The 24,261-nt window shown below is 39.8% G+C and overlaps 1 protein-coding gene across 1 annotated transcript; it reads left to right on the top strand.

Annotated features, from left to right (window-relative positions):
* The first annotated feature begins 1,662 nt into the window (after window positions 1-1,662).
* On the top strand, window positions 1,663-23,966 carry smtnl2 (smoothelin like 2). The gene is made up of 10 exons (XM_088300790.1): window positions 1,663-1,754; window positions 2,012-2,842; window positions 16,534-16,615; window positions 18,642-18,899; window positions 18,975-19,037; window positions 19,121-19,181; window positions 19,249-19,398; window positions 19,479-19,602; window positions 21,645-21,796; window positions 23,282-23,966. The coding sequence occupies exons 2-10, from the start codon at window positions 2,243-2,245 to the stop codon at window positions 23,406-23,408; spliced, it is 1,617 nt and encodes a 538-aa protein (XP_088156916.1). The 5' UTR covers window positions 1,663-1,754; window positions 2,012-2,242; the 3' UTR covers window positions 23,409-23,966.
* The last annotated feature ends 295 nt before the right edge of the window (window positions 23,967-24,261 follow it).

Below are 24,261 nucleotides of genomic sequence, written 5' to 3'. Positions count from 1 at the left end.
TTGAAGCAAACAGAGACAGCATATGATGCACTTTGAGAGATTTACAGTCATTGCGCTGAAAGCTTTTCTCACTCAACTCCAGTTGCACTATTTATCTGAAACGAAACACTGTTAGGGCAAGTGGATGGACAGATAATGATGGCAGAATGGCAGACAGAAAACAGACATACGAGCAGCTGGGGCAACGAGTTTATTATGCTGACCATTTGAGGTTTAAATGCTTGTACTTAAGTCATACAAACTTCACTTTGAATGACATTTTTGTAAAATTACGGTGAAAAACTATCATGAAAAGTATTTCATTCATGTTTTTTAACAACTCCTTTCCAATTACTGTACAGGGTTGATTCTCAAATATGTGTAATCATGATGCCACGCAATTATGAAAGTTTGTAGATGTGATACATGGTCACAGAAAACGCTGTCCAGCTTCACGAAAATAGTAGCGCAAGTAAGCTACACTCCAAGCTGCTACTTTAGTAGCAATAAATATTTGTGATATTATTAGAAGTATTACTATAAAGACCAAATATATGGGTTTCCATAGATGGGCACTGAAACTTCTTTTTGACTTGGGCACCCTTCCATCATCGTCTTTATTCATAAAAACAATCATCCTCAGTCGCTGTCCACCTTTGTCCTTAAAGTCTTAAATCAGTAAAAAAAAAAAAAAAAAGTGTTCATACATGATAAGAGGCTAACGGCAGATGTTTCACAATTAATAAATATTATTTAAGGCTCATTAGCTGCATGGCTAATTTCCTATTAACGTCCACTTACCGTAATTTCCGGACTACAAAACACACCTGAGTAAAAGCCACAAGATGGATTTGTACATATACACACACACATTTGTACATAGCCGCGGGTCGCCACGTTATTAAATGGGGTATTATCTATATTGGAAACCCTTGTAGACACTTTTCACCCCACAAACAACGCCGCAACTTTGCTTCTCGGAACCTTTCTCAGACTCGTGCCATCAAATAAGGCAAATTCACAGATGATACTGGGGTCGCACTGAAAAGTTGACTGCGTTTATTGCCCTACATCCCGTTGCTTATTTTGACTCTCAATTGCTTCTTCACACACTTATCGCTTCTGTGTTTTTGCGCATTCATGTTCATTCACATTATTGGTGTGTTTATTTATTTCACAATGTAATTTATTTATTTATGTCATTTATTTATTTATTTCACAATGTCTAGTGTTAAGCAATGTATCAACTTAATATCATGTATATTTTTAATCATACAGTAGTTCTTTGTTTTTTACTTTTAAGGGTGCAGCATGCTCAGTAAGCCAAAGACCATTTTCCTACTCATGGGACCCTTAAGCTTGTGACTTGTTTAGTTTTTCTTCATAACAAAGTTCAACAAAGCTGCAACAGGTTCATTTCCTGATTAAAGATAATCAAATAATGGAGATGGAAAAAAGAATATGACTGGGAAAAAAGGAGAGGCGTAGAGTAGAGGAAAGTCTCTAATAGTTTACATAGTCCCTATAAAAGACCCCCCCCCCCCCCACACCGAGCGCTCTCCCCGCCCTTAAATTTATTACCCTCCATGTTTCCTCACTCCTCCGTGATCCTCCTCCTCCTTGTTCCCACCCCTTGTGCTCCCTCCTCCAGACAAAAGCAGTGCTCAGCCTCAGTGTTTAAACAAACCAGAACCAGCAGTGCGGAGCACTCACACACACGCGCACACACATGCAATGTCATACAGCTGTGATGTGTAACACAGAATGAGGCTGAGGTAAGTTCACTGCAGCTGTTATTGAGGATTACCTCATCGTTGTGTTTTATGGGAGATCTGAAACATAAGAAGAGTTTATGTGACTTTTTAAAAAGCACATGTTGTGTTCTCTTTGTTGTCGTCCGGCAATTGTGTTGTAAAAAGTTAGTGATACTCCAAATGGAAGACTGTAATGCAAATCTTACAAATGCATTTAAATGGACAGGAATGGTTTGCAAAAGGTCAAGTCTTCTTGTTTCTGTCTTGTACTCTTTCAGTGGAGACATCCACGCTTGACGAGCAGAGGAGGGGCGCCTCATGACAGCACTGAGAGAGACATTAACCAGATCAGACTTTGGGCCCTCTCCCTCACCTTGCACCTTGTGTCCATCAGTCCCCTCCCCTCCAGCCAGTCCCTCAGAAAATTGAAGCTCGGCAGTGACGTCAAGACTGAAAGATCCTCACCAGAAACGACAGCTGACACATTGGAAGCAACAACCTTGGCTGAGATGGGAGACTTGTGTCATCCTCGCGCCTCCAGCCCAGACGGGGAGACGGTGTGTGAGGCTCTGGCCCGTCATGAGTCCACGCTGAGGGAGGCCATCCGGGAGATCCACGTGGATGTCAGGGCCTTTAAGTTAGGCATGGAGCATCGCCTGGAAGACGCGGTCAGCCTGAGTGGGACTCTCGGCCGAGCCATGACTCAGCTCCAGCAGGAGAACCGAGAGCTCAGAACTCAGCTACAAACTCTCAGCCGACAGGTGGAACTCCTCAGTGGAATGAGCAGTCAAAATGGCCAGAACCACTCAACTGACATCCAAGCCAACCACCAGGAGATTAAGGAGGCGATCTACAGGAAGGCAGAGTCTCCCACTCAGAGTGTCATCCAGCCCTGCACCTTGGGGAGTCGGACACAAACCTACAATGGCCATAGCGGTCTCATCAACAGTGCAAGCAGCCCTGCAACGTTCTCCTCGCCCCCCAGCTCCAGCTCTCCTCCAGTGGCTTCAAGAGTTTCCGCCATTGTGACAGGTCCCGTTTCAAGCAGTAGCCCGTCCACTGGCCGCTTCTCCAGTCGAGCCACATTTGCAGTCTCCAGCAAAACCAATGTAAGTGACCAAACATTCAGATTTGAACACTTTTGTACGGCAAACGCCCCCAGACATTCTTTTCAAGACCACCAAGTATGTTGCAATGAGCACTCAATCATTTGGACATCAATAATTTGAGTGAGCCTATGGCAATTAGCCGCATTTATAATGAGTAGTTAAACGTTAAATTTCAAAATCTAGTACAATTTCTATCTCTCCTACACAGCTATCTTCAGAGGCTACTCGCATGCCTGCAATTTAATTGGATTTCGTTTTGTTTTAGTAATTGCTACGCCACATTCTTCCAAATATATCTCCAGGGAATAGACATTCTAAGTGCCCCTGTGTGGGAACCATTGCTCTTTGCCATATTTGTTCCGACTGACCACAATCGGGTGAAAAAGTCGAAGTAATATGGATGACAATGTAACAAACAATATCCCTTTGTAAGCGTAATCCAGTAATTCCAATGCAATTTTCCAAAATGGCAAAGTGCTGCTTGCTGTGACAGGGCAGGTTGAGAGTGGAGCTGGTGCTGTGTTTGTGTTGTGGTTGCACGAATGTGTCAGTGAGGTTGGAAAGCAGCATTTCACGATACTGCTACTATATCACAAGACAATGCATGCTCCTTGGGAGATATAGTTAGTGTGCTTTTTCAGTCTTGAGTGAAATATGTAAAACTGTTGTAAAGTATTGTTGCTATAATCTATGAAGTTAGTGGCTATGACTCCTGGTGTTTCATTTTTAAATATAGTAGACATCAGATTCCAATTCAGGAACACTCAATTCTGGATTCTCTTTCGTGGTTTTCTGTTTCATTGTCATGTTGCGTTTGTCTGCCTTTTCCATACAGTTCTATCGTAACCAGATAAACAGCTTCCGTCTAAATCTAATGTTATCATTCACGAACAGGAAGCCTCATGTGTTAGCAGGTTTGCTTCTTCCTCCTCTGTTACACACAAATGTCACATTTTTAAAAAGGGATGGTTTTTTTGTAACTTTTTGGAATCTTCAACTGGTCTCGTTTGCTCAACTTCAGTCACGGTCTAATAAGAACCCGGTTAATGTTTGAACCTCCCGTCCATTTTTTGTGCTAATGGAACTATATACTCTTATTTCAGATTTATTTTCTTCCTCCTTATTTTATTTTTGTTAAACTTAACTTGTTGTTCTCCCCCATGTACAGTATTTGTATTTGTGTGTAGACTAAGCAGCTGTCATAGCTTGCTACATGAACTAGGAAATGTTCAGAGAATAGTATTGTGTTTCATTTGGAATTTTGCACCTAAAACCCCCAATCCATCCTGAATTGACATTTGAGTCTGAACCATATAGCGGGAGCAGACCTTTAAAAAGGGAGAATGGTGCTGTTAAAGTCACTTTGATTGTAGAAGTTATTCCAGGAGTCAGAAATTACACAAATGAGAAGCACTGCTTAATAAACCATGAAAATCATACTAGCATTGTTCACTACTGAGTTTTTGAGCACAGAAGACAACACATCATTGTTGATTCTCGATAGTTTTACCTGTGTTGGCGAAGGGTTGGCAAGAGGTTCAGGTGGAAAGCTAATCCCCTCATTTACGGGTTAGCTACAAAGTGAAGCAATCGTCACAATCAGAGTTCCCTGACTCCTTGTGAACGTAACGAAGCAAAGTTGAGTAAAGTTGATCGGGTTGCCCATTTGAAATCTCTTTGAAGGATTTTGATTGGATTTACACAATTATCTTTAATGGCTGAGAGGTTATTGTTTGTGACAACCAGCACAGTCATGGTTTGCAAAACATATACTCAAAATACAAGTAGGAATAATTGAATAAAGTAAAGAGCAGTGAATATATTGCAAAGAAAAAAAGTGGGCATGCGGCGGGGCTGGAGGTCAGCCCAGCTCTGATCACTAGCTGACTTCTTTGAGGTAGTGTAAGTGAAAAACAAAAATAAAGACAATTCAGATCATAGAACATTCAACTTTTGAGTTGGTTCATCACACGCATGCGGGTCAATTCGTGGGCTGGACTAAAATTCACCTCGGGCCTTTGTTAATCGAGCCCTTCTTTTAAAATTTGTCAACCCCCGCTATACATACTTGCACAATTAATACTATCAAAGTATCTATACATGCAAAACGTATACAGCATTTTCTTAAATGATGAAAATAGTGAAATGAAATGAGTGAAATTAGAAAAAAATTGTGTTGAAGAAAGTAAAATAAACACTTGTATTCGGTTTTAATTTGTTTTTATGTATCCATTTATCCAAAACTTTATGTTATAGAAGCAGCTCGAATAATGGATGGACGCATAATTTGCAGTTGCATTCTTATTATGTCTTGTTAATTGTCACAGTTTCAGCTACATCTTTCAAAATAATACAACAAGACTACAACGACAACAACAGACAACCTGTCTACTTGAGGCACACATTTCATTTTTCGTCTCGTATCATGCTAACAAGCAAATTTCATTCTTTTCACCTCTAAAGGTGACTTGTAGCCTTTGGTGGCTACATCAGAGGAATGTAATCTGCTGTGAAATCTTATGGCCACAGCAAAGCAAAACAAGGCCACCTTTGTTTCCGTGACTCCGCGGGAGATCCCCTGCTGTCGGTCAAAAGTTGCACCGGGAGTCTGCTTGGCTACTGTCGTTGGAATGGTTCGTTTCCTTGGGGGTTTACTCAACAAGATTGCCACTCTTGCTCTTCCTGTCTGGAAGACGTTGATGTCGATGACGTACATGTAGTTCTCTTGGCTGTTCAGACAGCTCTGTTAGGCTTGCAACACTGACAGTTTTACACACAGACTGCAGCATTCTTTATCATCAATCCTAGGTGATTGGCTTTGTGCCAAAGTGATGTGCACAGGCCTGTTTGTCTCCTGCTCACACACTAAAAGGTGGAAATCATAAATTAGTTTGATTCGACATGTCTGCCTACTGCTTGTAATGTTTAGAGATTTGATCAATAACAACCACCCCCATGTGGACAAGTATGGAGACACGCCTCTAAATTGATTAATGCAGCAGGGTAGGTGTGACCCCTGATCTGCCCTTAGCCCTCAAGCTATGAGAGCCCTGACCTCAAACTCATCAAACACAGTAAAACAGAGATTGTGAGCCACCACCACCTTCCATTTCACTTCTTTGACTTCACAAATGTTGATTTGAAATCATAGTAAACACATTTCAACATAGAAAGTCTTCCCAGAAGAGTGAGTCAACTAATTAGTCTGTATATTTTCAGTTCTTGGAGGTGTCCACATACTTTTTCCTACCGTATATAATGTAGTTTTCTTTTTTTTAACTTATTGAAGTTGCTCTACCCATAGTAACTATTAGATCAGGTGTGGGCAAACTACAGCCCGGGGGCCAGATGTGGCCCGTTAAATGTTTTAATCCGGCCCGCCGAGTTTGAGAATAATTTAAAAGAATAAAACCTTTTTAATGTTTTATTTTCTAAATACTGTGGTGAGTCAAATACATATATTTCGTTGTAATGCTTTTATTCACTTTCATTTAAAAATAAATGCATTTTTTTTCTCCAATGAGGTGAGGTTACCAAAACACTCCATCCATCTGCTCCTGGTCCGGCCCCTGTGTCAAATTTTAGAACCCATTGTGGCCCCCCAATCAAAAAGTTTACCCACCCCTGTATTAGATCATTAAACTAAGTGAAACACTTTTGATTTTTTTTATTTGATTTTTTTTTACAAAATGCTATGAATGCATTGACATTTTCCATCATCCAAACCGCTTATTTTTAATCAGAATAATCTAAATTGATTTAAAATTGACGAACAATAACTTTGTCCGATGAATACAACTGATTGCTTCCGTCTGAACATACTCAACCACAAGTTAATAGCATTTGTAGTGTACACAATTGTCATGGTATGATCAATAATTTTTAAATGTGGCCCCTTGCCCTTGAAAAAAAATCTACGACTTATTTTATAATTACGACTGTTATCAGATGATTTTGATTTTTCTGTACATCAATAGAATTTCTTATGTGGTCCAGCACTAAAGTAGTGTAGGCTAATCTGGCTCACTTCCAAATCACCCCCTCCCCCCACCCCCCCCCCCACATGCGTTAAGTCAGCTGGGATAGACTCCAGCCCCTCAGTAACCGTGCAAATGATAAGCTCCACCTAATGGATGATGTGTGTGTGCATTTGGGCACAGTTTCATTCGCAGGACGTCAACAACCAATGGAAAATCAAGATTAACCTTCTGAGGTCAGAGGGTCATCGACTGTTCTCAATCAGAATAGTGTTAAGATGTTCTTGATTTTTGGCTCAGTACTAGACTTGCATTACATGTTACATAACAGCTGATACCCTGAAAAGGAAAAGTTGTGCTTGGGGGCGGTTATTATCCAACCCTTAACCATTACCTCCAACTCACAATTACACAACTCTTACCCCTGATGCTTATCCACGCAGCAAACGATAGCTTGTCACTAGTTCGATGAGAAGATGGATTGGTTAAGTTCATGGAGCTTTAATGTGCTGATCTCAGTAGAAAGAGAATTATTTACTTGGTGCAGACTCGGAGTCGCCAGTGTATGGTCTTTGGACTTAATAACAGGAAGAAATTGGAAGGCATCTTAAATAAGTCAGTAGGCTACACCAAGATTTTTGCCAATACAAATGAGTAACAATTTAGATGTACATATGTCATAAAACATTTTATTTCTAAATTAAAATGAGTTTCAATAGTCAGCATTAGATGAATGTACGACAATGATTTGTGTCGTGGTTGACAGGAAAACTTTCCAAAAAATTTCCTTTCAGTGACTGTCAATGTGAATGCGAATGTTTGCTTGAGAATATATGCGTAGTCTGCCTTTTACCCAAAGTCAGGCTCCCACTCAATCGTGACCCTTAACAGGATAAGTGAAAAAGAAAAGAAAATGAATGGATGGATTTCATAACCTGGCATACTTAATAAGTCCCTTTGCTATTTTAATCAGTCGTTTCAAAGGAAAAAACGAAAAAAAACTATACAGATGCTGCAAATTCATAATTTGTCTTTTTTATGTGCTCAGCATTTGGTTCAACAATCTACAGTTTTATTTTACACCAACTATTGTCTTTAGGACGTAACCATGTTAACCTAAATTCACAAAGAATCGATTGTATTTTGGCTACATAAATCAGTATAGTGTGTACGACAAATCTGTTTATCAGTCGCTTGGGTTCTTTCTGGCATCCATCCATCCATTTTCTTTTGTGCTTGTCCTCATTTGGGTCAGGAGTGAGCTGGACTCCATCCCAGCGGCTTTTAGTGATGGGGATACGCCATTGCTGGTCGCAGAGAGTACTTTCTGCATACACAGCTGAGGTGTCTTGATTTGGGGGAAAAACGACACACACTGTAATGATGTGCGTCATAAAACCACACCAAATGATACACAACAATTACAGCAACTCACCTGTGTCCATCGTGAGGATGAGCATTATATAATTCTTTTTCCTTCCTTAGTACGTTTTTAGGCATTTTACAATCAGAACAAACATATTTGGGAGATTCTCATGGGATTGTATTCCACAGGTCACTTTTTTAGAATGAAAGAACATTTGGTCAGTCATGGACGGGTTCCACTGCTGAGCAGGGAATGAGCGGTAAAGATATTTATCTCCATAAAAAAACTGAAATTTGACATTTACAAACTGTCTGTAGAGACTCCCCGTAAAACTGCAGACGTGGGCCAAAGCTCATCACTCCTGTCTCTGAGCCCCCCCCCCACCCCCTACCCCCCTTCTCTCTGAGATTGGCTGGTTTCAAACTTCACTCTCTTGTGCGGCTATATTATATATACACACACCAATGAGTATGACGGAACAGAAAGAAAAGACACCTCCAGATAATTATGATTGTCGATTCCCAAAAAAAGTCATACCAATAAGAATCACAGAAGGACTGATATTGTGAAAAGTTGGAATCATTTGAAAGAATTGTATAGCTGAGAATAGCGTGGATGTGTGCGTTGTGTGCATGTGTATACGGGGGGGGGGTGTTTAACTGAGGTATGTGGCTACTCCCTGGCTACCCTTGGCTCCCTTAATGACTTCCAGACAATAGGCTGTGTTCCCGTCATCATCCCTGTGGAAACAAGTTAATAACTGACCTGCCGGTGGGACACATTGAATGCCCTCTGGAGCCACTACTGCTTGACAACGGCAATATATCCCATATCGAGGCGGTCAAGTAATATTTCCATCTCACTGGACACAACATTACGTTGTTAAATATTCTGCCTTTTTCAAAAAGGTATTCATTAAACCAGGCCTGGGCAAACTACGGCCCGGGGGCCACATGCGGCCCGTTAAACGTTTTAATCCGGCCCGCCCAACTTGAAAAAAATTAAATAATTAAACCTTGTTATTGTTTTATTTTCTAAATACTGTGGTTTTTCAAAGACATCTATATTGTTCTAACTTTCATTTAAAATTATGTGTATTATGTGTACTCTGATGAGGTGATACCAAAACACTCCATCACCCTGCTACTGGTCCAGCCCATCTGTCAAATTTTAGAACCCATTGTGGCCCGCCAATCAATAGGTTTGCCCACCCCTGGATTAAACAATAAAGTATTTGCATTCCCATTTAGATGAAGAATGGAAAATTCTGAAAAGTATCTTGCATAAAGTTAGATTAATACAATAGAATAGATTAATATGGTTTTCGATCAGGTCAGGTCAAGTCAGACTGGCATGTCTAGAATTGTTCAGTTCGTGGAGTTCTGCGCTCTTCTCGCTGTGAACATAAAGAATTGTATTTTTTTTTTTTATAGATTAGGCCTACTTAATATTATGGCTGGTGTGTGTATTTCACGCTGTTTCTGTTTAGTGTTACGGGGTCAATTTCAGGTGAGAGCAGTGCATGGTGCGGATTGCTGACCTTTTCAACAAGTTTCAACAGACAAATGACACGAGTTGAAAGTTCTCCTCATTTGTGAGCAGGACTACAATGGGACATGACGCCATCAGTAAATGTCGCTGGCAAAAACAGTGAGAAAACTCACCCAACAATGTGTGTATTTTGTATTTCAATACAATAAGTGGAAATTAAAAATCCATCCTTTTTCAATCAGGGATGTCTTAATTAATGTCTCAGGTGAACTAAAGCCCATTTAAAAAAAAAAAAAACAACAACAACAATTAGGGTCAAAAACTGTCTTGATTGATTCAGAAAGTTGCGTGAAATTGACCCAAGTACTTTGTGGGTCCATTTTTGACCCAATTTGGGTTACTTTTGACCCAACTCTCTTTGTTTTTGCCAGAGTGTGGACACTCTGTCTTGTATGTTAGTACATTGCTAACATACATCTGTGCAAGCCAAAATCAATACGTACATTCATCTTATAGATCTAAAAAGACATCACTTAGTGATTCCAGATGGTAGCCTGCTGGAGCATTAACTTGAATTTTGATTAGACTTGTGACTGTGCATCTTGTCCAACTTTAGTTTGGCCTATGGGCTGACGTGATACAGGCGGATGTCAACACACTCGGTCCTCACCAGATGAGTGCATAAAAATTAGCTTTGTAGTTAATCTCAGTCACGTGGCTCCACATCAGGCCTCACTTTGTGAAGTGGGGGGTACACTTAAAGCAAGCAGGAAAACATTTTTAAGAGATGTTGATGAGTGATCTCACCTGCTGTGGTTTTTGGCAAACATGAAGATTTCGTTAACATGTGGTGGGAGAGAGCGTCAACGCTGCTGGAAATGAATAGGTGCCTCAGCGGGGTTTTACTTTGTTGTCTTCGGGACTTTTTAGGACGAGGTGAACTCAATGTACCATTTAATCCTTCTTAGAAACATACGATAAATAACCTCTATTCATTCTGCTACAGTAAACTAGAATTAATCCTAACTGAGAGACAGACTACACGATAGACTGGTCACCATGGTCAATTATAGAGATAGACCGCTCCGTGGGGGGAAAAAAAATATTTGGAGACCCTCTGACTCTCTAAATTAAAAATATCTCTAAATTAAAAATTTTTTTTTTTCAGTAGTCCGTAGAATCATAATCACTTTCCACCCCCGTATGGCACCCATACCACTGTGTATAGTACCGACATTTCGGCTTGGCCCAGATGTACCAAAAAAATGTAAACAGAGAAGCTGAATTTGGATCACTTGAAACGTACGAACACCATTATAAAACAACCACACCATGTAAGGTTTGTTCACTAATAATTGCCAAAAGCCAGACTTAAAGCATTTAAAAACTCATTCAGCCACCTAGGATTGGAAAATCTGACAAGTCAAATCTGACAAAGGCGTTCATATTGCCAGGAGGCAAACTAGAGAATTAAACAAGATTTGTATAGTGGAACTGTCGCGGTTGCGCAAACCGGGTGAGAGGGAAGGAGGATCCAAGAGCGACAGGAACCTCGATTTAACCAACTAATGGGAGGAGTTAAACTTGATTGTTTGTAAAATTGAAACACTTCAAAACAAAATTCATTATCAAAAATATACTTTTTTTTACTTTTTGGCCCTGTGCAACACAAAATCATAATCACTGATGGTGTAGTGGTACACTCGCCTGACTTGAATGAGGGCAGCGTGGGAGAGGTTTCCCATCCCCTGCGATTGGCTTGTGACCGGTTCACGGGGGCAATCCGTCAGCTGAGATAGGTTCCAGCATTCTAATGCATGAATACTCGCTGATCTAACCCATTTCATTGTATCTTTGCCTTTATGTTTGTCTTTGTCTTGCTGTAAGAGGAATCTTCTTCAATCTCAAGTCTTTTGCAACCTCCAATAGGTTTTCATCCCGCATTGCTCTGTTATTAGCTTCATCCATCGTCCCATCAAGTCTGACCAGTTTGGTTATCCTAAAAGTAAACCCACCACATGATATTGCCACCACCGTGTTTCACAGTTGGGATGGTGTGCTCAGCTTGATGAGTAGTGTTAGGTTTCTGCCACACATAGTGTTATGCATATGCTTTGCGATGCCAGAAAAAAGGTCAGCACACTTGCTCTTTTCACCTCCGTTAAAATTGGATGCCAAAGAGATTACCCAAAAAAACCGTTTACTATACCAAACTCAGTATAGTGTGTTTGCTATGTGTGAACATCGAGTGCCAGAGTAAATAACAGCACACAAAATTCCCCTTTTGATCTGCGTGCCTACATCAACGCAGACCTAGTAGCCATGCTTTCCATTACCTTGTATCGGAACGCTGCCCCTGCCAACATGGCGGCTACATAAGCAGTTCTGTTAGCTGGCTGTAGTCTATACAGTATTGTATATCCGTGACAAAAGCGGTACAACTTTAGTGTACCAGTCTCTGTCTGTTACACACACAGCGCCAATAAACAACAGCTGTCTTTTCTGCAACTAACACATTTTGACAACTACTTTACAAAGGTGTCTATTGAGTGGACTGGACACTATTTTCTGTCCTTTAAATCCAAAATCCATTAAATTAATAAACCTTTTGTGTTTGGTAATGCTTCTGCATGTCTTTTCCCATATCCAGGAGGGTCGACGTTTGTCATACTTCCCTGACCTCTCACCTAGCATGTCAAACTCCCCCTCAGCTTTCTGCATCACTGCCAGGAACTGAGAATCACACCAGCAAAAGCTGGAAGGAGGGAGGTGGACTGCCAAGATAGCCCAGATAGGGGAGTTACGCTCTATTGTTGCCATATGTTGCAGATAGAGTGTACTAGTAGGGAGAACAGGAGTGGAAAATGAACTCAGCAAGGAGGAGACACGGAACGATTAGTTTTGCACACACCATGAATGACCTACAGTACAGAATTTGTGAATTACGGTAATAGCTACAAATATTTCCAGCAATTTCAGCAAAGTGAAGAGCTGTTTGTAGCGCTTCAGTTTTCAGAGCATTAAAATACTGTGGAATGTATTTTTGAAGCACCAATTTATAATCAGAAAGGCTACAAGATGGAGCTGCAACAGATGCAAGCACTTTTGCTGACTTGGACAAAATCTAATAAATAAACTATGAACAGAACTCTTTAGTGTGAAGCAGTCTTCGACCACAAAGAAGAATAGGCTGAGAAAAAATGTGCACACAAGCCAACATTTGTAAAAGTGGTATCAGGACATAGGGATACTGTAATTTAGTTTCTGTTTCTGCGACATAATCATAATGATAAAAGTAGCAGCGTGGTCGGCAGTAAGGCAGCCGCGGAAGAAAAATGTTACAATTTATAAACAGCATATCAACTTTAACTTATAGTAGCATTAGTGGGAGAGAAGAGTTTAGCAAACTATGGGGAATCCCTCATCAGTATGAGCCTATGCCAGCATAGTTTAGAGCTGATTCCCAACAAGTCTGAGCCGGCCCTAACTATGAGCTCTATTGAAAAAGAAACTCCCAGTCTATCATTAAATATGAAGAGACATTGTTGATGATTCTCCACAGAATCAATATACATTCTGTACAAGAGCACATATGAAATAGCACTAATAATAATTCTTGATACAGGACTGCGCCGCAAGAGGGTTTCTCCTTTACCAACCCAAACATCTATAGGCAAGAAGCTCCTTGTGTTGACATCCAAGTTTATACATCTTGCACATATTTTCCATCTCAATGCAAATCGTTGCTAGAGGCATTTTTCGATAAGAAATTATAGGTTGTGTGAATGTGCTTAATAAAACGGTGGTGAAAGAGTGTTGGATTCCTATTTACATTCTTGGGAGGAGATTACGAGACCACGTCCTCATTTCCCCTCATGTGATACCCTTACAGGAGTGTGTATATGTGTGTGTGTGTGTGTGTATGCAATAGATGAAGTCTTAATTGTTTCTCTATAAGGTCACCAGCTGTCACTGTTCTGTAATTCAGTGCACACAAGTAGCTGTCCTGTCACCTAATTTTTTGACTGCCTAGAATGAGAATTGCAACTTCAACCTGTATTGGAAACTTCGCATTGAAATCTGCAGGGCCTCTTGCAATATGTTTCTAAACACACGTCCATGCCAAGTATTTATTCGGAATTGCTTAAATGTCTCTGTAAAACAGGTGTAAGGAACTGTTTTCCAATTAGGATCTATTTGTTTTTCTTACAGTCCTCTGTGCGTTGTACCAAACTGAGAAGAATCTGAATTTGGTTAGTGCATTTGCCTCACAGTTCTGAGGTTTTGGGGTTCAAATATTAGCAACTTGCATTTGCACCGTTCCATGTTTGGTTCGTTTAAAATGATAAATCGCCATGTAAGTGCTAATGATTATTGGTTAATTACATGTACACTGCAATTGAGTTGTTTCAACTCACCCGCGACCATCATGAGAAGGATAAAAATTCCAGAAAATAGATGGATGGATGGATGGATTATACTTGTTGGATGACACGCTGATTACCACGTATGTATACGTATTTGTGATTGATATGTTTCCATCCACAAGAAGGCTTTCACCACAACCCCTCCAACCCCTGTGATCCAAGTCAACGCCATCCTCTCATTTCTCCACGGAGATACCTGTGACAGCTTCACAATATCCTCTGACTAAACAGGATGTGGACCTCACCATGCGCCCCCCTGGCGCCTGTTTAAACAGAAGGGGCTCCCAGTGCGAGTGATCGTGTAGCAACAGCCACTATTGTGACTTCTGCAAACAGTCTCTTAAATGTTTTGTCTAAACTAGAGATACGGTGAAAGGGATGCTCGATTGATGAATATAGGAACACGATCACTAGGTTTGATACATGCAGTCTCTCGAACTTAAAGTGTGTACAGAATATTTTTAGTATGTAGACTTCCCCATTAGTCTTAATCAGTGGTTGAAAATTTAGAGAGTCTTACTGATTGGGGGAAGAGAAGAATGCTGGGGGTCATTTTAATCTACTTTAGGCACCATTTTATTATTGCATCCTGGTAAATATTAGCCTCAAAATATAGAATACCTTCAAACTTGGAACAGACAACCACAATCATTTGAGATGTTGGGTCAATAAGGTTTTTGTTTGTAATGGAGAATTGGGCTGGTCGATCTCTGTGCTGTCTTAATTTGACAAGTTCTTCTTTTAGCGATTATCATCAGAAGGCAAAAGTCATGCAATGTGCCAGTCACAGCAAGAGTAACATGACTGATTCAGAAACAGAAGATTTTATTCAAACAAGGTGTTGATTGTGAACAAAACTCAAGAAAGTTCCGTGTTAATATAAATGAGCACAAAGCACAGCTGGATTAGTTCTGTAAAAGTACTCCATCTACCTTTGGGTAACTGTAATTGTCTAGCCAAGCCGATTAAAACACAAATTGCAGCCAAACTGTATTGTATTGAGCCTGAAAAAAGAAACTTTTCTCATTTGCCTTGTTGAAAGTATTGAATTACATTTTCATTTTAATGAAACAACTACCAAATGACCGTTGGGTATATCATTTGAAACGGTATTCTTGAAATATCATCACAATGCAAGACTGAAAATAAAATAAAACGTGACATTTGCCTTCAGGTCTGGAGGGATCTGGGAACTGATATAGTTATTGGCATATGTTCAGCTGTGAGATATATGTTTTAAATAATTTATTATTGTAAAACATGAAATACACAGCTATGACTATTTTTTTTTTCTTCCTCCTACTTCCTTTCGTAATTATGTTAATTCCCACTCTTACGAGTGCAGAACGTTGGCAGGTGATAGGCGTGGCATGACCTCAGGTGGCCTGTCAGCCGTGTGTACCATGTGAAGTGTTGCAGAGTGTTCTGCCAATGGAGAGAGTTTACAGGAACTGGAGCAGCCCAGCCATCCCGTTCCTCCCTTCTAACCCACACTGGATTTTAGAGAAGCTTCCCTTCCCGCAGAACAGACATTCAACAATTTGTCTCCCGCCTCCAGCTTGATAGTCAGCTGTTTCCACTTTGCAACCATGTGCCTCCGTCTCACTTAAAGATATTTGTGTTTCCCATATTGGTGTCAATGATGGCATAGAAGTACAGTCGTTATATAGCTCTGCAGACAATCTGAGTCGCTTGAGCCTGCTTCAATGCACACTGATGCTTTGATTCTACACGTGGCGGCACTGCAAACCAAGCGATGAAATGGCCCAGTGATCTCCGTCAAACACATTCAGCTCCACTTTGACAGTTTGAAACACAAGCAGCTGTTCACTTACTACCATCGTGGCTACTTGCGGAATTACCTACTGAAAGCCTTTTTAAAAGGTCTTTTGCTCTTGTGCCATTTTTGACATGGTGTAACCTTGCGAAAATGCACGGCTATCAGTTTCTCCATTGGCCCTCGCAGTGCCAAAGCGATATATAATCATGTGGAGGTTTGACATTGAAACTCAGCATGCGCCAAAGCTCTTAGCTGTTCCATATGGTTGTTATTTGAAAGAGAATCACATTAGACGCATCAGGTACATTTTGGCAGTTTGCATTTTGTGAAAGAGTCATCGCAGCAGCAATACAATGTACACAGAACCTTTTACACTTCGTAAGGACCCTTGCATGAGAAATTCATGATTCATTTATAACAGTCTGTGAATGTCTTAACACATTTTTATCAGCCAAATATGACGCACATGCAACATTCTTTCCACCTTTCATCCATCAATTATATCGCTGGAAGACCAAAGGACGACAAAATCTCGAGTGACTAACGGTCCAAATTGCATCAGTTCTTGATTTGCCATGACTGTCAGAGATGACGTCATGTTCTCTGAAAAACAACATGTTAAGTGTGTTACGCTTGTATGTGTGTTCCAGAGTATTGAGCGAGAGGAGCCAATAGAAGTTGACCCGGCCCCGACAAATGCGGGCCCGGAGAACGGACACACTGCGTCAACAGGTACCCACAAGTGTTTCTCATCATGCCAATACAACATGTTCTATAACTCAAAGCTCAAGCACAAGTGATGCATGCCAATTAAGAGAAAGGCAAAGCGTTTAAAAAAAAAATGCTACGGATTTAACTTTTAAGGATCACTTTACTCTGCAATGTTGTGTGCTAGCTTGTTAATATCGTTGAGTAATGCTTTGTGTGGTTCTGGGAGAGTCTGGCAGATTAATCCCATACTATTTCACAGTGATGTCATCTCTGTCAGTTCCCTGCTAGTTGTTTTCCTATATTTGGTTAGAGAGGCTGACTGGACTGAATGATGGGAAATTGTAACTTAAAAAAAAAATAAAACGTGATAGTGAATGCTGTCTTTTTCAAAATGATTTCATTTGATCTTTACCTCAAACAATCAAATAAAAGTACTATGTTATACAAAGTGTTAGAAATTATTTCACAATTATGATTTTTTTTTCTCCAAATGTTATCAGCTTCACAATGCAGAAATTTGCACCACATGGAATGGGGAGCTATATGTATATGTTTTCTCTCCAAATACAGTGGTGGTGAATGATATGAAGTGACTCAATTAATGACTTTTTAGGGAAACAAACACTTTTTTGGTTTATTTTTTTATTTGTATTTTTTTTGCTTTTCTTACTGTCTAACGAAACAAATCAAAGACAAATGCAGTGCATAGCATTAGCATTGCACTGTTATCTAACCTTTTTTTTATTATTTTTATGTTTTTGGGGGGCGGAAAGCCCATCATGGGCTCTATTCCCACTTTTGGCCAGGATAGGCCAAAGCAATGCGGAACAGGCTGAACAAGTGACGTATAAAATGAATGGATGAAAGATTGTCCGGTGATTTCGGTTCCTTGTCTTTTAGCTCAAAGTCATTGTTGTCGACCAAATGACTTTATTATTCACTTGCTGTGGGTTTGCTCCATGGGAAAACTGTTTTGTTCTTGCTAAAATTGTTTTACAATGACAACAGTGCCACATGTTGCTCACCAGCAGCCACTGTGTCTCGTGGTTTCACCGAGCTACTAACCACTGAGCATTTTGTTGTTGGAAAGTCAAAGTTATGTGCAACCGACGTCTACATTCAATAAAACAGGTCAAAGCACGTGACAAAACTACATGTATGTGAAGCTATTCTCCTTTCACTTCGGTTCCGGATTGCCAAACATCATCTGAGGCTGACTGAGAAAAGGGATCAAAATTAATGCAAAAGTGTGACTTTTCCTCCTTCAAGTCAGTTTTTTCTCTTTACTACAATTTCCTCTTAATACACATCAGCAGAATCCTTGTACCCCCAAAATCCTCACTCAGGAGACCCCAAAAACAGCTTACCAGTTTAATTGCACGTCAAAGAGTGCAACACTTAAGATTGGTTTAAAAAAATAAGAAAAGTAACGACGGGTGTGGACTGAGCAATAGTATATTTTTGTGAAAAACTGTGAACTGTATCTACTGTAACTGTGACATGAGAGGTTTGGGATTAGCTTTGACGCCAGCCATATGTTTGTACAGTCATAGAGCAGATACTACTTGCACACAGATGAACTGCACACACACTATCCTCTGACTCAAAATTTTTGAAACAACCTTATTCAAATGCGCACAAAATGAATACATAATTAAGACACTTAAATTATAAGGAGGACTGAAAGTTATAAAGTAATTAAATGATTCATTTATTAATTAAATATGGAATTAAATTAAATAAATTTCTCATTAATTAATTACATTTCCAATGACTGTATGTAAAAAAAATTGCATAATTATTTTGTGTTTAATTAATTATTTATGTATTTAATGAACTATTTCTGTATTTAATGAATTATTTATGTATTTAATTAATTTCATGGTCCCGCGTTGTAGTGTTTCATTAATTATTTTTATCTGTCAAACTATAGTTACTATTTATTTATTTAGTTTTTTTTTTATGAAATACTTGAGACATGTTGCCAGAATCTATTGACATGGATGTTTGTTTTTTTAATGTAATCTCTTTATTTTACTCCAATCAGAAAATTCCTTGCTAGTTCATGGAAAGATGTCTCCACCCAGAGACTTCCCGCATGAACACACAGCCCCGGTCGCTGTGCGCATGGCCCACTTCCCCATCACGGCCACCACCAAGACAGCAGAAGTCAAGACCTGTCCAGACTCTCCCAGTTGCCCCGATCCTTCTAGTTCCCCTCCAGTCTCAGAGGCCTTACCTCCCAGCCAATCATCTGCCAGCGCCATCCTGCCTCAACCAAGTGCAGAATCTCTCATTCAACCAGGTGACTGTCACAACCATAAACTAAGTACATAACTACTTTGTAAAACTCCAGACTGAACATTCTGTTTGCTTTTAGTGTCTTCTCTGAAGACGTGGAACCCCGCACCCATCAGAACTCTGGGAACTTCGCGCCTCCAAGGTGAGGTTTGCAGGCAGGCAGACCCTTCCACTGAGACCACATTCACTTTTGATGGTTACGATTCAATGTGACTGTCTTTGCAGACAAGACGGTTTCACCCTCTGCTAAAACTGTGACTTATACAGGATTACCTCAACATGACAGGTTAGTTAAAATGGGAATCTTATTTTCATTTATGGCTTCGCACTGTAAGACTGTGTGTCCCCTGCAGAGATGACCATGATGAAAGCAAAGAGCCTTCTTTTGGTCATGGAGTGGAAAGGAAGCGAGAGCTGGTGAGGTCACAAACTTTACCAAGAAACATTGGAGCGCAAGCTCGGCGGTCAGTCTTTGAGCGGTTGGACACAGATGTCAGCAACAGGTAAAGATTCACTGAATATATTAGGTGGTATGAAAATGATGGAAGAGTAATTAGAAGTGTTGGCTTGTTTCCCTGGACAGTCGCCCCAAACTAATGGAGTCCAAACCCAAACTGAAGCGCTCCCAAAGTTTCGGAGTTTCCAGTGCCAGCAGCATCAAACAAATCCTTCTTGAGTGGTGTCGCTCAAAGACCGTAGGCTACCAGGTAATTTATTCTCAATAAGTATTTTCATTTTGGGTGAGAGGCAAGGTAAACCCTGGACAAGTGCGCACTTGGGCTTCCTGGCATTTGTCCACCCACCCTCACTATAAAAGCACCGAGCGCCGTCGTTCCAGGTGACCTAGTCGTCCCGCTATGTCAGTTTGTGGGCGAGCAAAAAAGCGGCCTAGAGAGCCTCGTTATCCTGCAGAACGGCTTCAGCGTCGTCCAATAAGTCACTGCCTCACTCAGTTTTACATTATGTGAGGGTTCTTGGGACACAGTGGCACACATTAATCAACCTGTTGCTCACACTACAGACAATTGTACGTTCATACACATATTATATATTAAGTTCATTGCACAGACAATAAGGTGGGATTCATTCTTTCATTTCAGCCTCAACATTGAAAGTGAAAATCTAATCTCGGTTAGTCTTTGTAGGTGATGTCACCGACCATAAAAAATCAACTCGCAGCCAGCCAGCCAGATGGGAATGATTCTCACTAAAAGTCTGTGTGAATGCTTGACAGCCTATATTGTTTCTTGTAACTGACTGATGACCAAAATTTTTGACAAAAGTCAGCTGGGATAGGTTGCTGCTCACCTGTGTCATTAAACACGATAAACTGTCGAAGATGGTGACTGCGTGTCATTTCAACAACCAAAATTGGATTTTTAGCAGTGTAGATGAGAAGCAAAATTGACTCTTTGCATCTTTCTATTGTTTTAACTGTTCAGCAAACCAATAAAGTAAAGGTTGAAGTGTTAAATGAATCAGCACTGGATTGAAATGTGATTGTTTTTTTGTTTTTTTTGTGAATGTGTTTCTGGGGGTGCAGAGTTTGAAGCATTTTAGGTCATGGCTAAGTGTTTTGACACATTGCTGCACTGTTACCCAGCAGCCCGTGCCAGCGGCTCCATGTGGCTTTAGTTATAGTTCAATTTGACGTAGCCACGACTCTTACTGGCTAAGAGGAAACACTCCATTGTTCATCTGATGACCTGACATGTTCCATTTCAGTCAAGCATAGACATCATGTGCATTTCAGACAAGTCTGCAAACACTTAACGTACACTGTGAAAAATCATACACACTGAGGTTGAACTTTTACTCATGAAAGGGGTTTTCCTTTGTCACTGCTGAAATTGTGCTCTTTCTAAATGGGTGACAATTGTGATTTATGACCTGTGAAATACGTTTCTGTTTTATATATTTTTTATATAATAAATCTTTTGAAGTTTTGCATACAAGTACTAAATTAATTCTTTGCTACTGCTTGGCTTTCAAAGTTTTGGCTTTGAATTTACCATAATGCAGTGAAGTAATTGGCTACAGGCTCAAACTGTCATCATTAATTAAAAAAAAGACAAAAAAAAGAATTGCAGGAACATTTTCAAATAGCATAATGTGCAAATTGCCATTTAAGTATAAAGACAGGTTAACCGGTATAATAAAATTAAATAAAGCTACTCACCCCTGGACACATAACGCTACCTGGCTGACACACAAGAGAGATGGAACAGGAAAGGATTTGCAGTGCAAAAATGACATTTTATAGAAGGAATTATATCAGCAGGCAGCATAAAAACGGTTTTGTTAAATTAATTTGCCTTAATTAACCAGCCCAGATAAAATGAATGTACTTTTTGGCAATGGCACTGAATGAGTTAAGTGTCATTTTCACTTCTGGTTCACTACTTTTCCTCTCTGTCACCACTATTAATATTTTGGACAAACACGCAAAAAAAAAAAAAGAGAGAGAGAGTGAAAAAGAAACGCAATTGGGTACATCTGGGTTTTCGACTTTGAAGGTCAACAGCCTAAAAAACGTCAATTTAAAAAAAAAATGAAGATGAAAGTACAGCAGAACTGTTACATCCATCATATTTATGTGAAAGTTGGGAATAGTTTTATGGCCAGACTGTTGTGTTCTTTTATCTTCCATATTTTTAAGCTGTCCGATGTTAGATTCATTTTTTCTTTTTGTGTGTGCACATACATGCAACAACCGAACCAAGCTTTCTTTGTTTTGCTTTTGCTGCAGAACATAGACATCCAAAACTTCTCATCCAGTTGGAGCGACGGCATGGCTTTCTGCGCTCTGGTCCACTCCTTCTTTCCCACAGAGTTCGAGTACGAATCATTGTCACCGGCCAACCGGAAGCATAACTTTGAACTGGCTTTTGGGACTGCAGAGTGAGTGACAGCAAACAATTGTAGTATCCTCAAAAAAACAACAAGGCATTATTTTATTTATTTATTTTGACAAACAGTGCCATGACCACATTGATTAAAAATAACACTCAATCACTTAAGACGCTAAAATGAACAGCTTAGTGGTTTTACAGTTGAACAACAAATTCAATCTTGCAACAAAGCCATTCATGCACGTTTGTCTGTTTTTAAACTGATATGAGGCAGAACCGGCAGAACTACATTACTGATAAGACCCAAAAATAAAAAAAAGACTCAAGAAAAAAAAGCACATGCAAATATTTACATTCAATTCTCACTGTAACGCAGAAGTAAGAATTGTCCATTGGACCAACATGTGTCGAGCTCCGTCCTTACACGAACATTTGTAAAAAATGGGCCCTCCCTGCCTTGTGCTGTTTGCAGTGGAGTAAATAAATGCCCGGAAAACTATTTTACGCACAACCATGGCTCATTTGCTTCTTCATCTTCTTCGTTTCTCTTCTTCACAATATAATGCTCCTCAAACAAAACATATTGAGGCATCTTAACATACGAGTGACCTGACCTTTGGAGTTTTCTAGATACAAGCTGCCCTTCAGCTGATTTGTTGATTTGATTTGGAAGCAAAAATAAATGTGATATGGGAGATAGATAAACTGAACTTACCATAGTGGCACAGAGTCAAATATTCTTCTAAAAGGTGTTTGTGAGATCTCTATTGCCTCTCCCAGTTGAAGTTTACGGTGAAATAAAACATAAATCAAATAGAATTGCATGTTGTGTATTTAAAACAAACACATCCCTTTGACTGTCCACTTGCTGAATGCTAACCCACAAATCCAAACACAATAGATCCTTGAACGAACAACATTCATGTGGCAGATTTATGCTTCAAGCAACAGATATGTGAACACAAATGGTGCAACAGCACATGCAGAAAGACAATATCCTGATATGCACAGGTATATATTAATCTACGTTATGTGAAAATGACGATATTACTGCAGTTTATTGTGTCTCTTAGATGTGAAATTCTTTTTCATGCGTGTCTGTATTCTAGTGCCACTGGAGGCCAAGGTGCACACACCAGAAGGACCGCAATGACTGGAATGCATTGTTCATTCATTTAAATGGGGAATGATGATTCTAATTTTTTTTCAATGTGGACATCGAATTTAACTTTTTACATTACAGTTGCTGTGCAATTTTTGGGCTGTTTCTATTTTTTTTTTTAATACAAAGGCTCAATGAATGCATCATAGCATACATGAGTACACTGAGTACCATTCCCATTATATTCAAGGTATTCATAGAAATGTTCATTGACAGTTTAGTATGTGTGCAACTGGTTTAATTATATTTCTCTGAATCTGAATGAAATAACCATAACACATTTTTTTTTATCAATCCGCTCTAAATAAGGTCACCTTGATGTATTACAAGAGCTCTTATTCATGCTCTGTATTTTTGTGCTTTTGTCTCCAGACTCAAGGCTGGGTGCGACCGGCTAATAGAAGTGGATGACATGATGATCATGGGTCGTAAACCAGATCCAATGTGTGTATTCACTTATGTGCAGTCCCTCTACAACCACCTGCGCAAGTTTGAGTGACACTTCACATCCACTACATATTGATGGCGTGACCTTTTCCAGACATCTTTTCCACATTGCCACTGCACGTAGAGGCATTTACTCTGTGTCCAGGAGAGAAGTCAAATAATTCAAGACTGGGCTGCCCTCGTGTGGTAGATTGGAGAACATTCGTTGCAATTTTGGAGGGCTGAACCATAATAGTAGCAATAATAGGGTGTGTGTGTGTGGCTGTGTGTGTGTGTGTGTGTTAAACAAATCACTGAAGTCAACAGTTATGGAGTTGGTCAAATATATTTAGTTTGTATGCGTTTTTGTTGCTTATACACCTTTATTATTCCCACATTTTGAGTATTATCCTTTGACACTCCACCAGAAGGGATACAATTTGTATCATCGGTGAAGAAAATGTTGGCAATCATTTGTCAAAGATCTTTATTGTGAAATGTACCCAAATGTTACGGAGAATGAAAAATTGAGTGTGTGTAAAATGAGTCGGAATGATGAACTTTATTCTCAGACCGTGTGCTGAGATATTACATTGTAAAGATTTAATAAAATCATTTATTGTCAGCTGAAAGAAAAATATGTTGCTATTTTTTTCAGATGCTCTCATTAAGTGGAATTGTTGTTTGTAACTAGAAAATTATTACTGTAGCATGACAGTAAAAGTAGTTAGCTAACGAATATTTTATAATTACAAATGATTGTTTGGGTTTGTACAGCTGGGAAAGACTCCAGCACCCCCGCGACCCATGTTAGGAGAAGCGGATCAGAAAATGGATGGATGGCTGTTTGGCTTTGTTCTAAAAATATATGTATTTTAACTCGTGGGCTTTGAATTAATCAAGGTGCCACTCAGACTATGGCCCGC

The sequence above is a fragment of the Idiotropiscis lumnitzeri genome, chromosome 7, assembly GCF_059441095.1.
Source record: "Idiotropiscis lumnitzeri isolate Australia: NSW breed Sydney's pygmy pipehorse chromosome 7, RoL_Ilum_1.0, whole genome shotgun sequence".
Classification (NCBI taxonomy): Eukaryota; Metazoa; Chordata; class Actinopteri; order Syngnathiformes; family Syngnathidae; genus Idiotropiscis; species Idiotropiscis lumnitzeri.
The sequence above is the reverse complement of the archived record's forward strand: the minus strand, read 5'-3'. Positions and strand labels throughout refer to the sequence as shown.